Source organism: Ambystoma mexicanum, chromosome 9, assembly GCF_040938575.1.
Source record: "Ambystoma mexicanum isolate Mex_15411 chromosome 9, UKY_AmexF1_1, whole genome shotgun sequence".
Lineage (NCBI taxonomy): Eukaryota > Metazoa > Chordata > Amphibia > Caudata > Ambystomatidae > Ambystoma > Ambystoma mexicanum.
In genome coordinates, this window is record NC_090931.1 from 907,156,495 (window position 1) to 907,173,335 (window position 16,841).

The following is a 16,841-nucleotide window of genomic DNA, read 5'->3' on the forward strand; positions in this document are numbered from 1 at the left end:
ACCCTTTTACCCCCATTGTGTCTCACATTACAAGCATACTGCTGATCATGCATGCTCCTACCCCTTCCTCACCTCGCATGCATCCCCCACCATGCATTCCCTCCCACCCTAGCCCTCTCCTCACCTTGTATGTTGCGGTTCGTGCTTGTCTCTTAGTAGTCAATCAGTTTGACAGGTCGACCTTTTAATGTGTCTGCCACACCAAACTGGCGACCATTTAATGAAGAGCAGTTCCTCCAACAAACACTTGCGGTCAGACTAAATACCTAATACTGTTGTCACAGATGGCCTCTAGAACACACAAACTCTCAAAGACGGGTCAAGGGTTTTTATTAAAGTATTTCAATAGGGTCTCACTAAGGGCAGTCCCTCTCTTGTCTCCAGTTTGCTTTTCCCTCCCTTTCCCAGGCGTCTCTAAATCTCAAGGTGGTCACTAGAGATTGGCAACCCCTACTATCTTTGATCTGCATGGTTACAGGTGAGGGTCTAAAGGCAGTTACATTACTGTGCTCTTCCTCTGGCCCTTCTTTGGCCACCTCTCCGCTCTCCTTCTCTGCCTTCCCCCTGTTCTCCCCAGACCAGGTTTCTAGACAAGTCCGATCTATGAAAGTCTCGTCAAAACAGGTTCACCCATGTTCCTCCAAAACCATCAAGGACCACAGTGACACCCTGGCTCCTGCTCTGGCTGACTTCTGAAACCACTCCTTTGCCATTGGAGTCTTCCCTTCCCCCCTGAAGCACTCCCCTGTGCACTCTCTTCTTAAGAAACCCTCTGTCGATCTGTCCCGCCCGGCTAACTATTGCCCAATCTCCAGCACTCCTTTCCTGGTCAAACTCCTGGAAAAGCTAGCCATCTCCCAGCTTAATCTTTACACCGAATCTGTTGGTTGTCTCCATGACCATTAGTCTGGCTTCAGAGCTGCCAGAAGCACGGAAACTGCTCTCCTGAGCATCCGTGAAGACCTGCTCTCCAACCTTGATTCCAACACCCCCTCTGTCCTCATCTTACTTGATCTCTCTTCTGCCTTTGATACGGTCAACCAGGCCATCCTGCTCAACCGTCTCTGTGATAACCTGGGTATCATCGAACAGGCCTTGGTTTGGCTGACTTCTTTCCTCTCCGATCGACCCTCCCAGGTCCAACTTGGGCCCTCCCTCTCCTCTATCTCTACCTGTGGTGTGCCCCAGGGGTCTAACCTCACTCCCTGGCTGTTCACCCAATACCTGGCTATTCTTGCCCACCGCATTGCCGATCTCTGCCCCAACCTTCAATGCTATGCGGATGACACTCAGCACATTTTCAAGCTCCCTTCAGCCACCTCTTCTCCTTCTCTCATCTCTGACTGTCTGTCCACTACTATCCAGGAGTGGTGTGCCGCCAATGATCTCTGCCTTAATGCCAGTAAAACCGGGATGCTCCTCATCAGCACACCCGCTGCCTCCTTTCCTGTCACTCTCCGGCTGGCCTCTCTTGGCCCTCTTCCTGCTCCCACCTGTGAGGCTAAAAACCTTGGGGTCATCTTCGACTCCACATTCTCCTCCAATCTCTGACGTCTATAAGAAGTCACACTACCAGCTGCAAATCCTCAGATGTATTCTTCCTTTCCTCTCCTTCCCCCAGGAGTTCACTGTCTCCAGAGCTCCTGTTCTCTCTAGTCTGGACTACTGCAACAGCCTCTTTCTAAATCTGCCTGCCTCTACTCTCCGCCCTCTGCAACTCATCCAAAACAGGACTGCGAGACTTGTCCTTGGCCTCGAGCCCAGGGATTGTATCTCTCCAGGACTGGAATCTCTGCACTGGCTCCCAGTGGCTGCGAGGATTAAGTTCAAAACCCTCTGAATTGTCCACAAGGCCTTCTGGGGCCTCAATACCTTCAACTCTCTCTTCCTAAATATCTTCCCTCTCAAGCTCTTCACTCATCCGCCTCCATCTCCCTCAGAGTCAGTCGCTTCTCTAGGCAAGGAGTTAGTGGTAGATTTCTTTCTTCGGCTGGGGCCTCCCTCTGGAACTGCCTCCCTGCCTCTCTGAAAATTAAGGAGCACCATCTTCGGTTCCAGAAGCACCTCAACACCTTCCTCTTTACTTTTGCTTTCTCTTCTCCTCTCCACTGCTGTACTCCTGGTTGAAACGGAAACTGCACTGGTCATCTGGCTACCCCCGCTCTGTTCTCAGGCCCAGGACCCTTCCCCAGCAGTTGCACACCTGCACTGTCACCCTTGCACTCTGGGGCTGTTTCCGTATCCCTACAGCCCCCTACCAGCACTTGACACCGCATGTCTGCACTTACCCTTGCATCTGCCACCAGCTGGCCACACTTTTTATTTATTTTGTATTGTTTTTATTTATTTACTGTTTCTCCTATTTACTGCTTTTCAATTACCCAGATCTCACTTAGCCTTTGCCGTTCACACCCTTGTACTCCTTGCCCTGAAGTTCTCTCTTTCCTTTCTTCTCTTCCCCCCACCCTCCTCTTTATTTTCCTCTTTTTCCTCTCCCTGTCCTTCCATTGTTCTTCCGTGTACTGATACTCGGACTTGATTTCTACTACTTTCCCGTCTACTACTCTTCACTGTCCTCTCTACTACTCCACTGTCCTCTCTACTATTATCCAATTTACCCATCTCCACTCTAGTACTTGCTTCTTTCCAGGGACAGAGGCTGGCGGTCCTCCGAATTACCTCATCCCATTTCTGGGGCAGGTCTGGCCCTGGAAAACACCTTAGCAGTCCTCTTGCCCAGGTTAGGAGGGGCCTGCATGCCCTCTTGATAGTGTCGTCAGCATAGACGACTGGTTCCCTAAATGTTGGATCTTGACAGTTGCTTGGGGTGAAGGTCAGCCTCCCTGCGTACACAAATTATCTGGACCATGCACCCTGGATGAAGCAAATCTGTTGTTACTTGGTCAGTCCTAAAGGAAGTTTTTATTATTTCCCAAATCCAGTAGGGCTTTGCCTGGTATTCCCAGTACTGTTACCGGCATATGGAACTTTCAGTTGGCCTCACCTATGGTATAAACTGTCCAGGTGTTCCGGTATGTCTCCCTTGTCTGTGATACAGGCTCTTTCTCGGTTTCTTTCGGGCAGAACTTGGCGATATGTCCTGGTTTCCCACAAGCATAACACCTTATTACTTCAGGCCGTGGACTTGGCCATGATTTTCTCCAGTCTGTCAGTAAGGAGGCCTGGTCCTTGTTTCATGTACTGTTAGGGCAGGACTTGATTTCTTGATGTTTGGACTCTCTTCGCTGAGTCCCAGGTTTCATCTCTCTGGTTTATTTAGGAGCAAGGACTGGTTTCCCGCGAGTACATAGACTTCAAGTGTGCATTGGCTATTTGGATTGCTGCTTCTAATGTTGGTTCATGTAGCTGGTAAACTGCTTTTTGCACATATGTGGCAAGGAGTCGACAAACTGTTCCAAGACCAACATCTCTTTGGCCTCCTCATGTGTCTTCTTGTGTCTTGTTTTTGTGTCTTGTTGTTCAGACGTTTATTTAACAGGTCCTTCACTCTAATAAACTTTTGGCTGGGATTTTCTTCTTGTTGCAAACACAGATGTGGTCGTCATATCCTATAGTGTGCCTGCTTCTGCCCCAACCTTTCTAGAATTCCCTGCTTCAGTTTTTCATACAGAGTTGTTCCGTCCGGGTTCAAGGCTTGAAAGGCTGCTTGGCTTCTCTTTTTAGAAGAGGGGCGATATTCCAGGCCCAGCAATCTCGGTGCCAGCGAGTACCACAGGTGTTTGGTGACCCCCCCCCCCATAAGGCCATAAGGGTCTCTTGATGGTGACGACTAATAGCCAGTTTGGCTACCACCAGGGACCTTAGCAGGTCTTCCATGGGTGTTGGTGCAGAATTTCACCTCTGAACTGGGATTCTCTTTGGGTGGGGCGTTTCTGGATTCGATCTCTTCCTCTTCATCATACTAGTCTGTGGGGGTATTCGGCTACTAGAATGCGGTACCACCAAGGAGGCTTAGCAGCCAACTTCCACTGGCTTGAGATTGCTTGAATCTGCTGGTTCTCTCCAGGGCATCTCCTATCTGTGCTAATAGACTCTTGCTTGCTTCCTTTGCTGGTTGTCTCTGGTCAGGGTACTGTGAGAGACACGCTGCTTCCCAGGAGTCATCAGAGTCTTCTGGTAGGGCGTCCAGACAAGGAATTCCAGTTCTAGTCTGACTCTCCACTCTACTCCCCATTGTACTCTCCCCTCTACTACTCTTCCCTCTTATTCCCTCTACTGCACCTCACACTACATTCCTCTCCATGCCTCCCTCTTCCAGTCATCCTCCTTTCACTCTCTCAATTACCTTTTACACTCACCCTCACTTACTCCCCTACGCTCCCACTTACTCTCATTAGTTTACCTTCCCCACCATACACACACTCTCAAACCCAAGTACCACTTTCACTCTTCAACCTATACCTCACCTTGCAGACACTCTCTATGATCCTCCTTGACTCTTTGCCGCACCGTACTTGCTCCTCTTGGTCCACTTTCTCCTGCCTTGACCTCAACCGAACAACCCACACTGCTTGGTTTCCTGTATCCCCCCTTTATGCCCAACCCCCATTAGTCCTGGCGACCACCGGCTTTGCCAGGCCAATCGTTACCCTCTTCTTTCCACAGGGTCATGTCATACAGGTATGAGGCTTTAAAGAATCTAATCCTTGCCCCCTTTTCAAATGCTGGTCTGCCAGAGTTTTGTAGTGGTGGCCAGCAGCAAACACAGTCAATCTGAAACTTTTTATGTGCGTGGTCTAGAGCTTGCTGGTTGCCGGTCTACAGCTCTCTGTGGCCCTGCTGTTCCCCTACGGCTCTCTCCCTGATGGGCTGGCCGCTTCCTTCTCCGCCACATTGACGTCTGCGCTGTGTAGATCTGGAAGAAGAACATTGTCCAGAACAGGGAACTGCCGGTATAAAGTTAATAACAAGCCGTACTTGACAGTTGCAGCCAGGAACAGGTAGGAAGGACAGAGGCTTGGGCCTTCTCAACTCCCTCACGCCACTTCTGGAGCGGACTAACTCTGGCAAACACCTCAGTATGCCCCCTTCCCTAGGTTGAGAGCAGCCCCTATCCCATCTTGACAGGGTCAGGACCCTGCCACACTACACAGGTGCACCTCAATTCAAGATGGTCCCCTGCTTTCCTCAATAACTGCGCTTGTGTGTAACCCTTTTATAGGTGAACACCAATGCCCCCACACTCTTTATTGAACCCAGGTTACAGCCAAAGGGTAATACAAAATATATTATTGGGGCACTCTAGATTCAATCTTCTAAAAATAATTACATTCTTTTTGTGAATCTTCAAGAATAATTCTTGGTGCTCATAGCCTAGTATTTCTTTCGAGCAGAAAACCAATATGAACATGAATAACACAATCACAGCAATACATTAATTGTGAGCCTACTGCTCTCTTATTGAGTAAAAATAATCTCCCTTTATAAGTACATAAATATTCCTCCATGTTAACATTTCAAAATACATTTGCAAGAAGTCTTATTTAATGTTTGATTACTGCATCAATATTTTTCAAGCTTGCATAACAAACCCCTTTAAAGGCAAAAAATCATATTCAGATCAATATCTTTCATGTTATTTGTTCTGTTTATAAAATGTAACACCATAAATTAATCGCAATTCCCAAGATTTCTTTTTTAACAATTGTTCTCACACAATGTAAAACTATGATGTAAATAACCATTTTCAATAATCTATTTTTCCTAATATGAAACTCTGATGTAGATTGCCCTTTTTCCTAATGTGAAACTCTGATATAGATTGCCCAACGTGTTTAGATTTATTTGTATTCTTCATCAGGGGCATGTTTTTAGAATACTGAAGCTAATGGTGCGTCAAGATGATCTTGCTTTCTGAGCATTAATGAAGAGAGTCTCCGCAACATCATTCGACTTTATGTGAAGTGTTATCACATGTTGGAAGGCGACAACAGTGAAGAATAACTGCAATTTCTCAAGTTATTGACACTATCAAGACATCAGCATAAAGGGGGATCTTGTTCTTTTTTTGAAACATTAGTTAAGAATTAAAATGTAGACAGGCCCCTAATGAAGAATACAAATGCTGGGGAAAAAAATAAGGTCTTGCTGTCTAATATGGTTTATAGTCAAATTTTCGAATACATCGTTTTGAAATGCAATACTTTCGAAACAAAAGGATCGAAAAAAAAAATTGGAATGCACGTTTTTTGTTTTTTGTTGGGGCCCTCCCCCCAAACCACCGCTTTTTGGGGAAAAACCACACATTTTTCCTATACGAAACCCAAAAATAAAAAATACATTAAAAAAAAGCATTCCCATTTTTTTTCCGATCCTTTTGTTTCGGAAGTATTGCATTTCAAAAGTATGTATTCGAAACTCTGACTGGACACCGTCTAATATTTATATACTTAAAATGGAAGAGTACAATACGAGTGCAGTAGGCTCACAGCCCTGAGATACCTCGTGGGGGACCTTGATGGTAGATGGTGTAATTGGATGTTCTGTGTAGATTTCCACTACACCTAACATCTTTGTTGCCTCAACTTTACTGTGGGGCTGCAACCTAATAGCCAAAACAAATGATCCTGAAAATACCAACTGTCAACTTACACACTAAGTACAAAAGAAGACCTTTATTGACTGTCTGTGATTAAATGTTATGTTGATTTATACTGCACGCTGCTACCAGGTGCCTCCTCTCCAGGCGCTCACGTGGCGGCTGTGTAAGCAAAGTGCGTAGGGTTGGTTAGTGAGAGAGAGAGGGATAGGATACAATTTGTGCTTATATGTTGATGCGTGCAGAATCAGGAGGAACTGGTGTCTGTGCGTGCAAGCTTTCTGGGTGTGCTTTATGTTCACTGGACCTGTTGTGTCTGCAAGGGTGGCGACCAGTGTCTGTGTTGTTTTCTGGTATTGAGTTTGTAGTATGATTAGAGAGGGGCATGCGGTTTCTGAGTTTTTCTGGTGCGTTGTTTCACTAGCCCTTTGGGTGTGTGTAGTACATGAGAGGTTTGAGGGTGTGGTACGAGAAGGGAGTGGCTACAAGGCATACATTAGTTTACAAAAATGTATAAGCATAGTTTGCTAATTAAACATTTATTGATTAGCAAACATACATATTTGATTAGCTATTTTGTACTAATATGTTTAATGTCACCCAAGAAATAAAATGAGCAACAATATACCATTTTTGTGCACTGCTGAAGTGAGACATTAGTGGGAGGAGTGTCTGTAAACAGGTTTTCAGTGCAAGTCTCTGTGCTGCTGCTCCAGTCAGTGTTGCATAGGGCACGGTCTGTATATTGTATGATCCACATGCTTGACCCATCATTTGCTCTGTAAGGAGAAGTTCAAATATTTCATAAATCAAAAAGTTCAATGTTAAAGGAAAATCATAGCCTGAGACTAAGTATGTAGTATGGTATTGTGGCACTGCATGTAAAGACAAGACGGGGGTACAGGCAATTCATTTGACTAGCAAATGTCAAAAGTTCTTGAAAGTTTCTTAAAAAGACAAGAATTTGGTCTTAGAATTCACTGGGGCCCTTTATGGGATTCATGGGTACAGGACCACTGCAAATAACTTGTATTGTCTTGGGTGCTCCAAAGAGCTGCGCTTCCTGGCACTTTTCTGTAGTGGAGCTGGTGTTGGGATGATTCGGCTTTGAGACAGGTCGGGTTGAGTTGATGTATCTCACCAGTTCGAATCAGCGGTATAGTTGGGCCCGAAAACAATACGCCAGCTGAGTGTCGAGGTGGTGTTCGAGATGGGCAACCCAATGGTCAGCAGGTCGAGTCAGCTTTCTGGTCAAGATAATACTTCTGTTGGTTTGAGTCGTTTCCCAGGATGTGACGAGTCGGGTGTTTCCTCAGCGTTAGAAGGCAGTTGAGTCACATCAATGGTGTGCGTCAATGGTAGGCGTTGTATCATGTTGTAGGAGCAGGTAAGAGATTTGCAGTTTGTAGAATGCCAAAAGCAGCAGTGCAGGTTCCTTGGCGCCTCGAAGTGAGTCAGGTGCGGTCGATCCAGCTCAAAGAGGTCTTGTGGTGGTAAACAAGGATTTGGACGGCTTCTAAACTTCTGAGAAGTTGGGAGGCCCAGTCCAGGGTCTCCAGAGACCAGGTGGGTCCTGTGTTCTGCACTTCCACTTCAGGAAGATTGTCCGGCACGTACAGGGGGTCCTTGTCCTCCATTGAGCAGGATCCTGGCTCCAATGCACAGGCAGCAGAGAGAACATGGTGAAGAGCAGTGTCACCCCAGATGTGCCACTGAGGTGTGTACGGAGGAGTGATCTAATTTTCCATGGACACTTCTGTCTTCACCTCTACAGAGTTCTAGGCAAATCCTTCTTGTCTTGAAGTCCAAAGACAAATCCGTATAAAGGCAAAATTATATAGTGGATTGAATCAAAGCAAGCTTGTTGTCAGTGGTCCAATCTGGGCTGCCATAACAAGTGTTCTTTGTCATACCCAGATTGCTTTGTCTGCAGGAAGTGGGGAGGTGGTAGGAAGCATTGGGTGCCATTGTCGAATCCAAGATGCTTGAACCCCTCTAGGCCTAAACCTCTCCTCTGGGCTACTCTTAACTCCACCCCTTTCCAAGTCTGCCTACTTCAAAAGTCCCCCAATATTCAGATCCTGGTGTGAAAATTCCTTTATGTCATGACTGTCTTTGAAGCAGCAGTTCCCAGGGCACCTCCCCAGCTGGTTTCTTGTGCCCTGGAGGAAGGTGTCTGCCTTCCTTAGGCGGATCAAAGGAGCAGCCTCATGGGTAGGGTCCCACAGTGTTGTTTTGGAGACCCCCAAGCCAGATAGCTAATATTTACCCGCCATGTCATGACTGAGTCCTCTCGCCAAGCTTACACTAGCATAGCATCAAAAGGATGTATAATTGTGTGATCACACTAGCCACTGTGTCATAAACAGACAGAGCTTGCATTTGCAGTTTGACTTGGCACAGGCTGACTAGCATATACCTATGTTTGGAGCCAGAGTTGCACACTATTAAAAAGCCACTGTGCCTGTTGGAACTTTGTGTTCTAGCAGCTGTTAAAAATGCATGTGACCTTTGAACCTGCCCCTCTACCAGATGTCAGGGGCTGTTCATAGCAAAGGTATATGAGTGCACTATGCCTTTGGCATGGAGCATTATGCAAGCGGTCCGATTAGCAGGCCTCCCATTCAGAAACAGAATGAACTGCATCATTGTATTCCGAAATATCAAAATATCCAAAAAGTTCAGAATATCCCACTATCACCAGATAACATTCTGCCACACTGGTTAAACCACACGCATATGACTGAGAGTAACCAAGGAATAATACTTTTTTAAACCAGTAACCCGAAAACCCCACAGCACAACTTTGCTTGGATCATATTGTGAATGAAAGTGTACACAACCTCCAGAGCCACACTCCATCATTCATTCACTTGTGGATGAGCTGAATCTGCTTATTAAGGTAACATAAGGGCTTCACCGTAGACACGTCCCAATGCTAGAACTCTATACCCCAGGGCACCCACTATACCCATATTCCATCTTAGACAGCCTTAAGCTTGTGATCTGAAAGTCTATTCCCCTCAACTTTACTTTCAGCTGACATTGTGTAGTGAGGGCAGTCAAACCATAGTGCAGTGCATTGCCTCCTGTGTGGGCAACTAGGCACTGTAATCTTGGCAGTTTCCCTGCTTTGCTCTCTGTTGAGAAGGAGTAGCTGTCTACCTGCTGCAAGGACCTGGATTGAGCACCATACCCACCACTTTTTCTGCACCAGATTTCCCCAAGTTCAGCCCGGTACCAAAGGGGGTCTGCTCTCCCTTCTACGGTTTTGAGTCATCTCACCTGAAAGCCTTTCCTGTACTATTTGTATTGCCCTGTGTAGTGCACATGGTGCATCCCCTCCTGTGTTAGGGCTTTCCTTCATTGTTGCAGTCCTGGAACCATCCCATCCGATGTCTAAGCTACCCCCCGGGTTAAAGTAATCCCAAGAATTCCTCATATCCCCCCTCGGGTAAGCCTGGCCAAGCATAGTTTCCTTTTGGGTAGCTAGCTTCAAGCTTGCACAAGAGAGCTCTGTCTCGAGCAGCACTTACTGGACTCCCTTGCTCTCATCGGTGAACAACATGAAAATCTCAGAAAACATATACCCCAGGCACTCTGTTCACATTCAGACAGAAACAAACAGCATCTTTCAAACAGAGGTTTCACTTGGAATAATCAAGGCATGCAGGGAAAGGTAACCTACTCTCCCCTCACTGCTGCTCGGGGCCAGAATAGGCCAGCTCCAATTAAACAGAGGCCCTCTCTGCCCTCCCTCTCAAATGGCATATACGGCTGTGTCTGTTTGAACCTCTAAACCATTCCAGGGGCCCTATTCCGATAAGCGCTTGGTAGGTGAGACGTTTGCCTTTCCTCCATTCCCTTCCTTTTGTATGTGCTTAGCACCCTACACTTTGCTCTGTGGGTTGGAGGCTACATCAACACTGCATATCATATAGCTGTTTTATTTCAATCATACCCAGGTATCTGCGCAGACGAGGAGGGCCTTACAAATCCAAGCCTGCCACAGACTTGACTCGCTGGCGACTGAGCAACGAGGAGGGCCGCCAGACATGGCGCTATGCATCTGATGAAGGGGATGCTGCGAGAGCACAGACCGGGCTGGAAGCACAATCCCTTGGACTGGATACGGTATGTGACTGACTGATGGACCTAGATACACAAAACAATGGCATGGGGTAAGGTAAGGAAAAATGGAGAGAGCAGGAATGTGCCAAATAGCATACGGGGGAGAGACATGAAGTGGGAGAGATGAGGGAGAAAAAAGAAAAGGGGCAGTGTGCTAGAGTGGCATGAGTAGGGTCATTCATCAGCGTTCGTGAAATAGCCTGTTTAGCAGGGTGTCTGGGAATTGCTAAGCATTCTGAAATTGATTGCCGAGATGCTGTGGGGGGCACCGTTGCTTCAGTTAGTCCAGTTAACCAATGCCAAGAGATTTGCCTTTGGCTTTCACAGGGCGCAGATTTGGGATAGTAGCGGTTTTGTGACACTTTATTGCTTGGAGGGCAAATTCTAAAGGAAGGTCCTATGTTTTTCACCTGGTACATCGATATGTGCAAGAAAAGTAGAACCTGGGTTGCAGAGCATATCCTCAATTTCCAGTTGCAGCTTCTCACTGAGAAAGAGTGGACACTTGCACACCAGTAATACCTGGCTAATAGGGGAATCTTGGATGGCAAAGGAAATCAGATTCATGATGGCATGATCTTTGTTGGATGTATCCCCAAAAGGTGTCTTGTGAGGTGATCAGCTTAAAGGTAGTGCTGCTATCATGATATGATATGATATGGCATTTATAATGTGCCGATACACAAGTGTTTCAAGGCGCGACGAGGCAAGGGAGGGGAGAGGGCGGTGTGTCAGGGCGGTAAACTCGGCCAATCAGTTAACATTTGGATAAAATTACTCTCTCCAGAGGTTTGCTCAATAAATGAAGAAACCAAATTGGAAAGGTGTATTTATCTCTATACCCACCTAGAAATTAAATTAGTACCCAGGGCTGGTGTGGAAGCTCATGAGGTTGCTGAGAAGCCAGGCCTTATCTGCTGATCAAAGCACAGCTTCAGAGCAAGTTACACACTGATAGCATCTGCCTGTTGCCTCCACCTGCTAAGATTCCTTCCGCCCCAAGGCACCCTTGTCCCCCACCTCACTCTCCCCCTATTTTCCCCTCTCTTTACAGTCACCTTTGTGGACAGGGAGGCCTGCCATTATATCTTTGCTCCTTTCTCCAACAGAGCCCTAAATATGCGGTGGAAATTGAAGAGGGACTGTGCTAGGAACCTCGGCTTCCATTGCCATGAAGCCCATGTTTCTTTCTTTCGTTCATGAAGCCATGGCACACTTGCCACGTCCTCTGTTTTCTCACCTACCATTATCCCACAACACCCTTGGGTGCTAATAGCAATAATAGCCCAATAGGGCACTCAGAACACTACAATACCTCTTAGTGAATGAATGGGTTTGGCAAATTAAATAATGCAATAATTGTCACTGCTCTATTGCTATTTACTTTGCTCGGAAGGTTAATGTACTGACTTTGTATTTTGTTGTGGTGTGTGTTAATCTGTTTTGTTTAAGTATTTGTTTAACAATCATGCATTGTTTGACAAATTGCAAATTAATGTTTTTTTGATTCTCTGTAAATACTGCGAACCAAATAGAATGCAATTATCAACAAATATATATAGTCCCCGCTGTGTTAGAGTACTCTATTTGGTAACTAGAAGGGTCTTGTCTGGTTGCAGGGTCCATCTTGTGTAGGTGTCTTCCGCTGTGCTTCAGGGCTCTGCACTAGCTGCCCAAGGCCAATTGGCCGGTCCTCTCTTTTTAAAGCATAATGGGGTTGACTGGGAAGCTAGGCGTCAGTCAGAGGGATGTAGTCATTCAAGCATTTTCACAGGGTCTCTAATAACTAGGGGTAGCCAGATTCACCATTCTCTAAGGCCTGGACCGAAGCTTGAATCCCATGCACAATATACAAACCGGTCCTATCTGGTGCTGATATCTTTAGGCTTTGTTCTTCGAGTCGGGCATTAGCCATGAGTACATATGGCCTTGTCTGTACCCAACTTATTTGTACAAACAATGTTGACTGCTGGGGATCGATGGGGTACGACAGTCTGTACTACACTAGAATCACAAAAAGTATGCCTCTGCCCATAGAGCCCACAGGGTCAGGTGTGAGACTCACACAGGTTAATAGACTTGCAGTGTATTAGGGGGCACAAATATTATTGTTTTTTTTTATATGAGGCTTCAGATGAGGACTCATTGGGGAAAACGTCATGTCAACCAGCTAGGAACAATCAAAACTACACTGGGTCCTCATACATAATGGAAGCATGGGTCTTTCTGCGTGACAACCATCTCCAGTGGGCCTAATTGACGAGTGGTATGCCCACGACTGAACAGTCCTCGTGAGATAGAGCAGTCCTGTTGTTCAAGGGAGTGGTTGTCTCGTTGCCCGAGCAGTCATAGCTCTTCTTTGAAATGGTCTAGGGTGTGGGGCACTATTCCATGGCTTCACGCATTCATGGTTGTTGACCATGTTTATAGCAGTCAGACAGTTAAAGAGCCTACACAGTGCCTGACCACATGCTGGGGCTCCATTACCTGGATACTGGCAATTGCATAATCGTGTGCCTCTAAAGTAATTGATGGTGTTGCTTTATCTTTCTCACCATGTTCATTATACCCAGGCATGTCATACAGCATGCCTGTGTCCTCAGGAGTGAAAAGACCGTCCTCATCATCCAGGATGTTGCAGGGATTAGGTGCCCATTCTAGTGACGCAACATGGCCTGTTTTCCCAGGCCCCTGACCTGTCATTTGACATGCTTTCCTGGCTGAAGGTGCTACTGGGAGTTTTCTGAAAATCCAGTTGTGTGCGTTTAGCAGTTGCAGTTTATGGAAGGGGATAGTGGACCTGAACTGTGGCCACCTGAATTAAATCTAGAAGGATCTGATTAACACCCACGTTGATTCTCTATTAGTAGGCTGACTCCCTACTTGAATTGGAGCTCTTCAACTAAGTAGTCCCCACCAATGGGTCTTCCAATATATTTTGTATTTGTATTTTATTGATTTATAAAGCGCCTTACGCCAAAGCGCTGTACAAAGAACAACATGATACATAAAACATGAACGATAAACTGTTGAAGCATAACAATATGAATCAATCAAACAACAAAACAATGGAAAGAGCAATTAACTGAAAGGGGACGGGGGAAAGGGAGAAGGGACAGGTTGGGGGTGGAGTGAAGGAGGAGGAGGGCAAGAGGGGGAAAGGGAGGGAGGAAAAGGGGGTAGAGGAGGGGAGGGAGAGAGTCAGAAAGAGAGAAGAAGGGGGAAGTAGAAGGGTGTAGGGGATTCAAGGAGGAGGATGGAGAAGAAGAGATTTCAGGGAAGTGCGGAATGAAGGGAAGGTGGGGGAAGAACGGATGGCAAGAGGAAGGGAGTTCCAGTGTAAAGGAGCTAAGAGCTGGAATGAACGAAAACATTGGAGGAGGCACAGGGAGGAGGAGGTGAAGTGAGAAGGAAATGGTCAGCTGATCGGAGGGAACGGGAGGGAGAGTAGAAGGAGAGAAGGGAGGAGAGATAGGGGGGGCAAGACCATGAAGAGATTTGAAGACGAAACAGAGAAATTGAAATTTAAGTTGTGAGTGAAAAGGAAGCCAGCCAAGGTAGGAGAGAGAGGGGGAGATGGAATCACGGGAGGTAAGGAGACAAAGGGTGCGTACAGCAGAGTGGTAGATAGATTTAAGAGGGGCAAGGTGAGAATTAGGGAGTCCAAAGAGTAAGGAAGAGCAGTAGAAGAGGCGGGAGAAGATAAGGGAGGAGATTAAGGGCCTCATTACGACCCCGGCGCTAAACCATGGTGCTATTAGCACCATGGTCCATGCCGGGGTCCGCCATGGTGAATGGCGGAATTACCGCCCCATTCCAAGGTTGGCGGGGCGGTAATTCCCCATTCACCATGGGCCCTTCCCCATTCCCATTTTTGCTTCATAGGGCTCAATGGGAATGGGGAAGGCGCTAAGTACGGTGCCGCAAAAAAAGCGACCTCGTAATCGGACGTTAAGGGGTTAACGGCGCCACCACCTTTTGCAGCGCCGTTACCCCCTTAACGCCAGGGTTGTAATGAGGCCCTAAGAGTTTAGTAGCATGGAAAGTGAGAGAGGGTGTCATGATCACTGCTTCCAAAAGGTCAGGGTTTTCCCAACTCCCTTGGAAGCAGATCCATAACCCAGGTTCCGAGTGCCAACCAGTCCCAATTGGGACCTTTTCGACCCAGTCCTGGCGCCAGTGGCACCAGGCTCATAAATATGCCCAGTCCCAGCGCTGGAAGCGCCGGGCTCATAATGCTTGGGTGGACCTACCTGCAGCAGACCATGCTGCTTACTTGCCTGCCAGTTGAGCCTCTGATCCTCTTCTGTTTGGAACTACTTTTCCTGTTGGGTGGGGCAGGAGCCACTCCCTAGATTCAGAACACTGGATCTCTTCTGGAAAGCAGGAACTCTTTTCTTACCTAGGCGTGGCTGTGGAGACACCTAAGCACTACAGGAGGCTATTTAAACCACACCCATGGATGAATCTTGCTTTGCGTTATTCTGCATCCTCTGCAGCAGAACGCTCATCGTGTCTTCTGCATCTGATCCTGGGCCTAAGGGAAAAGGCTTACCATCCTGAATCCAGTCTTCAGCAACACCTATAAAGACAAGAAAGAACAGGTTAGCATTACGGTCTTCAGTGACAGCTCTTCACTTACCTGGTCCATCGGCTGTCACCAACGCCTCGCGCTGCATTCCGGCATCTGAAAGACAAAAGCTTACCAACTCTTCGCACGCTCCGGAGGCCTTCGGCGCTGCATCCCGCATCTGAAAGACAAAACAAGGTGCGTTTAAAGACATTGGGGAACTTTAATACTCACGTGCCATTACTCCTTTCCACATCTAACCCAGTGGGTATTCCGGCACCCTGCAGCCGCTCCGAACTTGTACCTGCAAAATAAAAAGACAGTTAGAGCGCATCGTGAAGCAGGCAACAAGCGCTTACTTACGTGCTTCCAGGCGCTTCTATTCATCACACAGGCTCCATCTTCAACTCACTTCAGCCCGTCATCCGCCATCGCCAGAACCCTGCAAAACAAGAAACACCATTACTAAAGACTTTAAAGACATTAGAATTACTCGAAACTTACCGTTCGTGCAGTGAACGACGGACAGCAGTCCTCTGAAGTCAAGAGGCCTGCTCCCCTTATCCAGTGAAGAAACTGGTTACAGCACCCTGCCCCGAGGCAGATGGAGAGCACGGCGTTCACTTACCTAAGGTGAGAGCGTTAACCTTTGGGGTTCTACAGGAGAAGAGAAAGGGAAGATGAGAGAGACATTCAATAACCCAGTTCCTTAATCCCATATTTTCTAGCTGCAGACATCTTACCCTTCAAGTCAGACATACAGTGCACAGAGGTCCAGCCCAAAGAGCCAGCCGTGTGTTACACATCACCTTTGCAGATACGGTATACGCCCAGTCAAGACCGGCGCCTCTACGGGAATCAGGTGAGCGTTACAGAGGGGTGGATTTTGCGAATATTGAAGAGGTGGAAGCGGCAGGAGCGAGAAGTGAGGGAGATGTGTTGGGAGAAGGAGGTAGAGGAGTCGAAGAGAATGCCTAGGTTGCGAGCCTGAGAAGAGATAGGGAGATTGGAGGGAGGGAAGTGAATAAAAGGAGGAGGGGCGGAGAGGAAGGGGGAAGAGAGTTAGAGGGAAAAAAATAAGACTTCTGTTTTGTCGTGTAAAGAGAGAGTAATCGGGAAGACATCCAGTTCTTGATGGCAGTGAGGCAGGAAGAGAGCTGTAGGTGGAGGTCAATTGAGAAGGAGGAGAAGGAGAGGAAGAGTTGAGTGTCGTCGGCATAGAAGTGGTGAGAGATGCCAAACGAGGAGATAACAAGGGCAATGAGGGAGGTGTATAGAGAGAAGAGAAAAGGGCCAAGAACAGAGCCTTGGGGTATGCCATAATCAAGAGGATAGTTAGGAGAGGACCGACCACCTCAGGAGACTGTAAAGGAGCGGGAGGAGAGGTAAGAGGATAACCAGTTGAGGACGGAGCCTTTGAAGCCAAAGGAGGAGAGAGTGTGAAGTAGGAGGGGGTGATCAACAGTGTCAAAGGCTGCAGAGAGATCAAGGAGAATAAGGATAGAGGATTGTTTAGCATGACGGGCAGTAAGAAGGGAGTTCAGAATAGAGGTGAGACCAGTTTCAGTGGAGTGTTTAGGA

General features: G+C 47.2%; 1 protein-coding gene across 2 annotated transcripts in view; it reads left to right on the plus strand.

Moving 5' to 3' along the window:
* The window catches only part of LSS (lanosterol synthase), a 315,876-nt gene that overhangs the window by 21,812 nt on the left and 277,223 nt on the right, over window positions 1–16,841 (plus strand). For both annotated transcript variants that reach the window (XM_069616042.1, XM_069616043.1), the window contains exon 2: window positions 10,525–10,693. In XM_069616042.1, coding sequence (XP_069472143.1) covers window positions 10,525–10,693 — 169 coding nt within the window. The remainder of the gene's footprint in view (window positions 1–10,524; window positions 10,694–16,841) is intronic.